This window comes from Cottoperca gobio, chromosome 10 (assembly GCF_900634415.1).
Source record: "Cottoperca gobio chromosome 10, fCotGob3.1, whole genome shotgun sequence".
Taxonomy (NCBI): domain Eukaryota; kingdom Metazoa; phylum Chordata; class Actinopteri; order Perciformes; family Bovichtidae; genus Cottoperca; species Cottoperca gobio.
Window position 1 is genome coordinate 21,068,233 of NC_041364.1, and position 10,857 is coordinate 21,079,089.

At 38.2% G+C, this 10,857-nt stretch overlaps 1 protein-coding gene across 1 annotated transcript; it reads right to left on the minus strand.

Annotated features, from left to right (window-relative positions):
• Positions 1 to 2,929: 2,929 nt before the first annotated feature.
• On the minus strand, positions 2,930 to 7,986 carry LOC115015098 (beta-1,3-galactosyltransferase 2-like). The gene is made up of 4 exons (XM_029442259.1): positions 7,922 to 7,986; positions 6,498 to 6,627; positions 5,338 to 5,598; positions 2,930 to 4,171 (listed from the first exon to the last, which is right to left on the minus strand). The coding sequence occupies exons 1-4, from the start codon at positions 7,945 to 7,947 to the stop codon at positions 3,563 to 3,565; spliced, it is 1,026 nt and encodes a 341-aa protein (XP_029298119.1). The 5' UTR covers positions 7,948 to 7,986; the 3' UTR covers positions 2,930 to 3,562.
• Positions 7,987 to 10,857: the final 2,871 nt, after the last annotated feature.

Genomic DNA, 10,857 nt, shown 5'->3' on the forward strand with positions numbered 1-10,857 from the left:
AGGACAGCATGGCTCAGTGGCAGAATTGCTGGAAGCAATATTTTTCAAAGGGGGGCGTTTATGTGTTTTTGGGGGTTGTTTGTTTTATAGGCTCTGCTATGGTGTTAAATCTAATATTTGAAAAAAAGAGCGAGGCAAATTCCTTTTATGTGTAAATTTACTTGGCAATAAACCAAATTCTGAATTGATTCTGACCAGTGTTCAGGCAACTTTGTGTTGTTTTTAGACTTTTATTTTTATTTTGCTGAGCGATAAAGTGCTGCTTGAAAATAAAAAAACAGTGTCGCCCCCCCTCAGCCGCCACTGCTTGAAAACGCTCTGGTCGGGAGTTGGACCAGCAGCAGACGAGCTGCACTCTGGCTGCATCTGCATCACTGGTGCTGGATTCAGGCTGTGTGCACACAGCGTCTGAACGTTGGGGTCGACGTCGCTCCATTTATAATTCATCCAGAAAGAGACAGCTCTTATCAGCATTTTCCTTTAATTTGTCACCTCAACCCGTATACGGAAATCACCCTACTTGTCAATAAGCATTGTGGGAGTACAGAAGGACAGGTTGAAGAAAAGTGGAGTTAGCTGTGGTGTCAATGAAAAGTGAAGATGAAATGGATAGACTCCATGACTCCAGGGAGCAAATATGGCCTGGATCCTATCCTCATACGTACGTAAAACATTTCTTTGTGTGTTTTCCTACAAATGTCCAGCAACACCAGCGATCAGCGGACTTGAGCAAGCCCCTGTACTGCAGAACCTGTTAAGGCAACACAATTACTTGGTTAGGTTTAGGAAAGGATCGTGGTTTTGGTTAAAATAAGTATGTTTATATGTTTATTATATATTTACATAACTTACATACTTCACTCACGCCACGTATGTATGTTACGTAGCAAAGATCGTTTAAAAAAGTCAGCGTTGACTTTTGGTTTCACTGGGACACAAACAGCAGTGTCCTGGGTGAAAGTCCTGTCTTTGTTTGACCAAACCGACCTCTGCCCTACGCGGCCTTTGCTGTTAATACTAGGTCTCCTGACTTCCTTTGTGGCAGCCCTGCACATCCTGGCTCACGATTACGTGGGTTATATACAAGTTATTGTGCAATACTTTTAGTAACTATACGTACATACAGTGAATGAGAACAGCCTGCTTGGCTCCACAGTCTTTATCAGCATACCGGGTTGTTTGATTCCCTTCAGACTTGCAATGAATGACAAGATCACAAATATAATCCTTTGTTGAATCTGCTTTGTCCTCGTTGACCAGACACGCAGCTGACCCTCCAACTCACCTATCTTGTAGGGGATTTTTGAAGAGACTGGTTGTAAAAGATACAAATTGTCATGCTTTTGCTTTAAAAAAAACAACACTTTTTGAAAGTGGTTGTGACAGTTTTGCTGAGCGCATCTCTTTATCTGCATCCGTCTCACTCTGTGATCCTTTATCTGCCTTTTCTCATGACGGAGCCTCAAACGAGGGTTTTCAAACTCTTATAGACATTGACGAAAAAACACACACCATGTGACTGGAATTTTACACAGGATGTAGTACCCGCTGTAAAGGAGATGGAGTGGCCATGACCTGAACCTAAACACAGATGCTTTAGTAATATTTAGCACAATTAAGTAATATTAAGCATCACTGTCAAAGAAGGTGAATACAGGAGCTTATACCTAGTTATACAAGATACATATGCATATACATGTGGAATGCAGGATTCCCGCTACAATTGAAAGATCAAAACTAAAGTGTATTGTGCTTGTATGCTGGCAAATACAATTTGTCCTTTCCTTATTGAAGGTTATTAAAACTTAATTAGCAACCACACTCATTATTTGACAGCCAATATTTTAAATGTTTCACTCACAATTTTGTTTCCAAGCACACAACAGTATTCTCCTTTTTTGCTGTTTTCTCATTTGCTTGCTTACCACAAGGGTGCACTGTTGCTAATGTTTGCATGTCACTTAAATAATGTCTGACATTACTGCCTGAGAAAAAAACACCAGAGGTGAGAGACAGGGCTGCTTTTAGATCTCTGTGAAGTCAGACATATCAGGAAGTGGCTTTTATAAAAAACGTATGCTTGGGTGTCAAGTCTTTTTTTCTTCTTCTTCTTCTTCTTCTCTTCTTCTTCTTCTTCTTCTTCTTCTTCTTCTTCTTCTTCTTCTTCTTCTTCTTCTTCTTCTTCTTCTTCTTCTTCTTCTTCTTCTACATGTATATGCATTACTCTGACTTTCTGTCCTTGTGTTAAATCAACTGACCAGAATTGTTTTGGAAAATAAAAATATATATTTATGTATGCACAACAAAAACAAATCAGTACATTTTCAAAAGTAATTTCACACTCAACCAAAAATATCAACCTGCTGGTGGTGCGAGAGGAAAAGTCAAGGGATCACATTAGACTTTAGACCATGCCGATCCATCGAGCTATTTCACTTGTTGCATAAGATGAAAAGCGAAGACATCATCTGAGTCATTAGGATTTAGAGGATCAAGAAAAGTCAATAGGATTCATTGTTGGCGACAATAAATATACGTGCAAAATTTCATATCATACAGTAGTTGAGATATTTTAGTATGGTCAAAGTGGTGGGCTGACATTGCCAATACCTCGAGCCAACACGCTACTACTCATTTATAACAATGAGGATGGACTAAATATTTAAACAACTCTCAGTAAAGCATAATGCAATTTGACATTACAGAAATATATTGTACTCTATTACCTAAAAATAATTACTCCCACCATTGTTACTGTACTGCAAATGCTCCTCATGAATTTAGCTGTATTTTCCTAGAAAATACTGTAGATTTTATACAGAACACACATACAAAAGGGCATGTTATCTGAGATAAAAACCACATAGCAGGCAGCTGCTGGTTCTGAGCACTTCCCATTACACAACCTCAATTCATTATCAGACCCTTGCAAAAACAATCTGTGTGCATCACATAAATGTTTTTTGTTGAAAATTGAATGAGCCACCAAAGCAACACATCGTGTAGAATATATATATTTTTTCCATTTAGCTTGCTCACAGCATAATCAGTGATGCTAGCATTTGTTTCCAGCCACCATATGTATATGTTCTGATATTCCTGTCAGTATATTTCATAAATGTTTTGGTTATTCAGATCGTTCAATAGGATTCATTGTTGGCGACAATAAATATACATGCAAATTTTCATATCATACAGTAGTATGGTCAAAGTGGTGGGCTGACATTGCCAATACCTCGAGCCAACACGCCACTAGAGTAGCTACAAAATCTCATTTATAACAATGGGGATGGACTAAATATTTTAAACAACTCTCAGTAAAGCATAATGCAATTCGACATTAAATATATATATTGTACTCTATTACCTAAAAATAATTACTCCCACCATTGTTACTGTACTCCAAATGTTTTGGCCTTCAGAATCTTGTTTTTATATCAAAAGTTGAGACCATACTTAAAAAATAAACCAAATATCATAAAGGCAGTACCTTAGGATGTAAACAGATTGGTGTTGAAACTGTGCAACATGGTTATGCAGTTACAGGGTGTAACTGTCATCGTTATTGTAAAGCACAGGCCGAAGTGTTAACAGTCTGATACGCTCTCCATACCTCTGAAAGCTGGTTAGAGTCCTGTAGTATTGTTGTTATGACAGACGTCCAGTAACAGTTGCTTGTCCCATAAGGCCTCAAAGACCTAAACAAATCACCACGAGGAGGTTCTGTCAGTGTGATTCCCAAATGTCTCATACACAGTCCCACGTACACATCTTCAATGTAAACAGTTTTAACATGTGCAGACGCCTCCAGTATCTTCTTGGGTAAGTCCAGTGAGAACACATAGCCCAGTCCTAGGGCATACGGTGGGTAACTAAACTCCGGGAAGGCAGAAACAGGCATAAACCACTTTGAGTTATGGTCTCTATGAACAAGAGCACCCTTCACAACCATTCCTGTCATGTAGAGTTGTCGGGGGGCTTTCAAAAGCACGTCAACAAGGTTGTGGACATTAAGAAATATGTCCGAGTCGACCTTCATGGCATAGGAGGTGTTGGGGCAATGGGAGCTGAGCCATTCAAACATGACCATGGTTTTAATGGTGAGGTTATTGTAGCTGTCCAAGAAGTCACTCTGGAGAATGTCATGATGCCTCTGGCTTTCCTGTAACACCTACAGAGGGAGAGAAAGAAGACAGTTTAAAGCAGTAGATGATCATTTTTGGCCACTTATGGGGAGCGGAAACAAGCTAGCAAACATTCGCTTATTTAGACATCCAGCAGATACGGTGCAACGTTAGCATTCATTTTGAGCCGTGTTTCTGGTGACCTGGTGAATGTAAGTCAAATATTCCCTCTTCTTTCAGCTCTGGTCTTCTGGTCTAGTCTCCACTAATCTCTATGAAGAGATATTTGCATATAAATGCAGAATCTGGAAGCAACAGGACAAGAGTTTGGTATTGGAAGAATTCTGGTTTCTGTTTGCAGTAAATTTATGGTCCAAGTACTATTGACCAATCATGTTTGAGCAGGCTTTGGTTGCGTGCAGGTAAACAGTCTGTGTGGAGAGGAAAAGATAGCATCGTAGATGTTATCTCTCAACTCAAACTCCATTCTCGCGTCTCAAGTTGCTAATCGGACTGTAAACAATGACTGGCGCATGGAAGAGGAAGTCTTGGCTTGGATATCCGTTACCTGCTGGCTACACCAGAACCCTCAAAGTATTGGCCGTTGCCCCCATGGGCTAAATCGTTGCCAGAACAATAACCAATGGGTTGAGATTGTCCACCAACTCCTGAGGGAAATATCTGGCTTATTACTATTCAACATCTCAACGGTAATTTTGTCTGCTTGTTGCTGCTGGGCCAGTACAGTCTTGTACAAACAGGTAGTGCCTGATTCTGCTACAAACAGGGTTGATTCATTTCATCCATTGTTCAAATTAAAAATAGTAATGAGTGCAGTTTTTATGTTTCAGTGACTTAATAGACAAATTATTTATTATTGTACCAATGCCACAGCATACACAGAAACCAATTTAACTTACCCATAACACCATAGCTCTCTGTAGTGCATTGTGTGCATATTCAACCTGGCATCTCAACCTTCTTTCCTTTATCTGCTCTGATTACCTTGTGAGTTTTACATTCTCTGAAGCATCTGCTGTAGCTCATCCATGTTAGACTATTCATTTTGCAAAGAGCAGGAATACAAATGCTCTTGGGTTTCCCCCCAATGAACCCCTCTAATGTTCTACTCCTCTCTTGTTATAAAGTAATGTTTTTTATGGTTGAAAGGGATAGGGAAAAATAATCAGTAACGTGTAATGAATCAACTCACTTGCTCCTTGAGGGTTTCTGTCCCCTCTTCCTCTTTGGACAGCCCTAGCAGGAAGTAGCGGCTGACCACTTGGCCCAGCACTGTAGTTTCTTTCCCCCACGTGTTGCGGATTGTGTCACGGGCCTCTCTGTTGTTGGGGGCGACTGGGATCACAAGAACCAAGAATGGGCTTTCCTGCCAACATCTATAGGGTTCGTCTAATTTGAAACCGTACCGGTGCGGGTATGCTACAGAGTATGCTGAAGGAACAGCTGGTGAGATCTGCAAGCAGAGAAGGGAGGTGTTTCTTTTGAGTGATGCACCTCAATAGTACCTGAAATATCACTCACATATCAACTTCATAATGAAAGACAAAATAGGGAGCTATTAAGATGTGTTAATACAAAAGGCAAAGTTAAAATGGTGGTAGTGGACAGCTTTTTAAAACCGCTATCCTATTTGTGTTTTGGTTGCGCACTGGTTGACGAGTTCCTTTGTGTGGTAAATTAAGCCTTACATTTTCCCAGAAGATCAAAGGTATGTCATTTACAGATATCATTGTAAAGTGAAAAGCCAGCCTAATTGGGAGCCAAGTTCAACAATAGTATTCTTTAGCTATCAACATTTACCTCATTATGTTAAGTTAAAGTAAAAAACCTGTTTATTGCCAGTAAAATATTTTGCCGTGCTTAAATTTATAAATTTGACTGCTGGACTGTTTGTGGAGTCTGTGTTTATTCCAAAACAGCCAGTGCACTGACTGTACTGAACACAGTACTGAATATGCAAAGCATTCATCACTGGGCCGTTGGCTCCATCACATTGTGTTACCTTATTCGGCATTAGATAGAGATTTAACATACATTTATTTAAATGACTTGACCTAACCACATTTTATGGTAACAGCAGCATGATGACATCTAAAAGAAAAAGGAAAAACAAGCGGCATGCTATATGTTTCTGCTGATGAGTCATCTAATGACATTTCTCACTATCAGCTCAACATCAAAATGATCATGGCAAAGTAACAAGTCATACACATATTATGTATCCCCATAATATGTGTATGACTTGTTTCTTTGCCATGATCATTTTGACAGCTGCCTTAGTTTTAAAATGAGAATAAATATACTTACACCATCGACCGAAGTAATCATATTGTTGTAAGACCTTGACCTTGCCGTCCAAAACTTGAGAGGCCATGACACTTTGGGGCTCGAATTGTAGAAAGTTAACATAAACGTTCCCATCATGAGAAACAGTATGAGAAAACATAGCCATCGTCTAGCTCTGGTCCGTGGAGTCTTTTTACTGCCAAAACAGACAAAAGTGAAAATTGATATCTTTAATGCCTTTTATCTGCACATCAGAAGCACTTTACTATCCATTACTGGGTTAGAATGACAAAGCACTTTGCTATTATTTCCTATTATTATATATATATTATTGACATCATGAATGCCATAAGTCCCAAAAAGTAACTTCCTAACTATAACACTCGTCAACTGTGACTGAAATTGTCCCTATTTAGTTAAAAAAAGGATGTATTTTGAAAGCTGATGCTGTTTTCCTGTTGACTGCTGTAGCTCTTGCTGGTTTGTTGGTTAAGGTCTGTTGAATTTGTGATGAGACTTGTAAGAGTTGTGTTTACATGATCTGTAGTATGTAAACTGAAGTGTCTCACACACCATTGAGACATAAATCATGCACACGTGGAATAAAGCTATCAATAGAAATATCAGTATATACATTTTACTCAAATACTGGCAGAAATTTCAATGTATATTTGCACCCCGACCTGAAGGGAGATTTCCATGTAGTATTCAATTCACTGCAGTACATGTTTTAACAAGTACACATTGACCTTGTTTTTGTCATCACTGTCTGCGAGGGTTCCCACGAGACGAGCTGCACAATTATCTGAGCAAAACTTCAGGTTTAACTGTGGAAATCTTGAAGGTGCTCTTATGACATATAGTTAGGGGAAATGACTTTGTGCCTCTGTGTTTATGTGAGTAAGTGATGTTTGCTAAACCTTATAATTGTATATTATTGTACAGATTCAACTGAGGCAAAAACTTTCTATTTTTTAAATGTATTTAGATATTTTATGTACTTTCTAAAGATTTGATTATTTAAAAAACATTGAAAGCATGAAATCAAGTAAATACAATCAAACAAATATGCCACTAAGAAAACACTCCACAATTTTCACTTCAGAAATTCAGATAAGCTACTGCATGGAAACCTGTTATACTTATACTTGTGGGGCTTTTCTCTGCTGTGGAAACCAGGAAACAAAGATTTTGTTTGGCATTATCAGCTATGGAATGATATTTGTTTTTTCTTGTTGAATACACAATTAACGATTACAGACACAAAGTCATAAATAAGTGTTAATAATTGATTCGTACATCAGCTCTATTGTTTGAGGGGAGTGGAGCCTCGACTGCAATCAATCGGACTGATCCATTTTAATAACAGCCAGACAAGATTTATTCTAAAAGCGTTCATATTTAAGAAGCACATTGAGCCGTAGACTTTACCGAGTGATCCTTTAAAGTCAATACACAATTAAATAAACTGAATTAAAATCGGGACTTACCATTTGTAAACAGAGCTCTCCAGCATTTTCGAAAGGCAGAGAGAGATTTCTGACTACAGCGAGCTTACCTTCAGGTACGTAATGAGGATGTTGCTGTAGATGTGTAACAGTCCAAACACATTGTGGCTTGTGGTGGAGTGTCAGACGAGCACACAGAGCCTTCTTCTGAGCAGACACAGAGAGCACTAAATGCATGTGATGACATGCCAAAAGTGTTGGATATGCCTTACAATAACATAAACAGAACTGGCTTAAGGTATTTTAAAGTGAAGCATAGTCAACATGACTCAACTTGCAATCTTTATATGTGAATCATTATTGCGACATCATTATATTTACCAAGAAACATAACGTAACAAATGTTTTTGCTTTTGCTTCTTAACTCTTATGGATTGGAATTTTCAATTTTAAGTTTCAAGTTTAATTTATCTATCAACTCTATGTTTCTACTGTTGCATTTAATGAAGCTCAACTGAAATTTTTTCTGAGTTGAAAGACATAATATTAACAAACTTGGGTCGTAATTTACTTTCACTAGGTATCAAAACATCTTTAATTAAAAGCTGTTGATTAAATAAAGGCCATAAAAAATAGGGTAAAAATACAACATTACCTGTGCGTATATAATGAGTCACATGATAAATCCCTCACGATCATGTCTGCTGAACCAGTAGAATGCTTTTATTGTGAAACAGACACGGGAAGTGTAGAGTTTAGTAAGCATCAGGGAACTGCAGTGAATTAACTTTTTACAGCATGAGAAACTATTGATGACTTGATTAAGTGATTTTCTTTGTTTTGAATATTGTGATTTGTTGTAGGGGATTTTCTTATTGCCGTGTTTCTCCCTCTTCTTATCTGCACTGTAAAAAAGATTTAACATGTTGTCATACTGCAGTTATGCTATTTGTGAGAAATCTATCCAAGCTCCAGTGTATGAGGGATTTTCTATGTGAATGTGTCATTTTCTGAGCTGAAGGCTCATATGACAGAAGTTCATGCATTGGGTGAGGGTTTATTGTTTGATTGAAATACTAGTGTCAGGTAAATCATTCAACTCTTGTTGTCACTACAGTTTTATAGCAACTACGTCATTTTTTGTCAAAGTAAGTAAGGAATTCTGGAAGAAGAGCTATCACAACCCTGTCTCCTAGAAATTCAGTTTATATGCTGCCGTTTTTTCCCCTCGCTCAATCCAATCGTAAGTAGAGAAAACATCTTTCTTCTCAAGAAAAACTTTAAGTGCTGTAGGCCTATATTGTTTTTATTTTAGCAAAAATATACGGTCCAGTTTGTCACAGACGTGATAGCAGCTTCAACAGAAAGTTTCAGCAGCGCTCATCTTTACAGTCATCGTGTCAAACATGCCCATAGTGGATAAACGGCTGTAATTGGTCTGTCAGATCTCAAGTTGCTGGGAATTTGTCCAAACCGGAGGGGAACTAGTAAGTGTATAAAAGCAGTGTGTAAAATATTGTATGATGTTAGTATTGCACAAAGTACAGCAGGTTATTGGATACTCTCAGTTTCTGAGAGGCCACAGTGTATTTTGCAGAGCCAGACTGTTGACTAGACTGTCCACATTTATTTAGCCTTGTGACATATGAGTCTAACCCTGACTTTTACCACTTTGCCGTTTATACATATCAACCGAAATTTTAGCAGAATAGAAACTCATCGACCACAATGTACATTTACTGGTGTATGTGGGAATGTACACTACAGGCTTCCCATCATGCAGACATGAACTTTTGAACTTTGATGACAGTCACAGTTTTCACTTCATGAAATGCTGTTGTAGGACTTCAAAATACGTAAACATGCCAGACAGATAAGAAAACACCCACAGATGGACTTTTTTTGTTGCTACATACATGTTTTTTTGTATGTAGATTTGAATTGGAACATTATCTTGCTTTGTTCTATGAAACCAGGTAACTACGGTATAAAGTTTACAAAAAATGTAATCTTTTTTTTACCAACTATATTGGTACCAACTATTTTAGCCAACTATAGGCCAATATCTAACCTTCCCTTTCTCGCTAAGATCCTTGAGAAAGCAGTTGCAAAACAGTTATGTGATTTTTTACATAATAATAGTTTATTTGAGGTTTTTCAATCTGGATATAGAGTTCATCATAGCACAGTGACAGCACTGGTGAAAGTGACCAATGACCTTCTATTGGCATCAGACAAAGGACTTGTCTCTGTTCTTGTCTTGTTAGACCTCAGTGCTGCTTTCGACACTGTTGATCATGACATTCTACTACAGAGACTGGAACATTGTGTTGGCATAAAAGGAACGGCACTAAGCTGGTTCAAGTCCTATTTATCTGAGCGATCTCAATTTGTATGTGTAAACGATAAATCCTCCATGACAGCCAAAGTCAGTCTTGGAGTTCCGCAGGGTTCTGTACTTGGACCGATTCTATTCACCTTATATATGCTTCCTTTGGGCAATATTATAAGAAACCACTCTATAAACTTTCATTGTTATGCCGATGATACCCAATTATATCTATCAATTAAACCAGATGAAACCAATCAATTTGCTAAACTTCAAGCATGCCTTAAGGACATAAAAACTTGAATGTCTAGCAACTTTTTGATGTTAAACACAGACAAAACTGAAGTTATCATACTTGGCCCTAAACGCCTCCGAAACGCATTTTCTAATGACATAGAAGCTCTGGATGGCATTAATTTGGCCTCCAGCACCACTGTAAGGAATCTTGGCGTCATCTTTGATCAGGATCTGTTTTTTAACTGCCACATAAAACAAATCTCAAGGACTGCCTTCTTTCATCTACGTAACATTGCAAAAATAAGACACATCCTGTCTCAAAATGATGCAGAAAAACTAGTCCATGCATTTGTTACTTCAAGGCTGAATTACTGCAACTCATTGTTATCAGGTTGTCCCAAAAAGTCGCTTA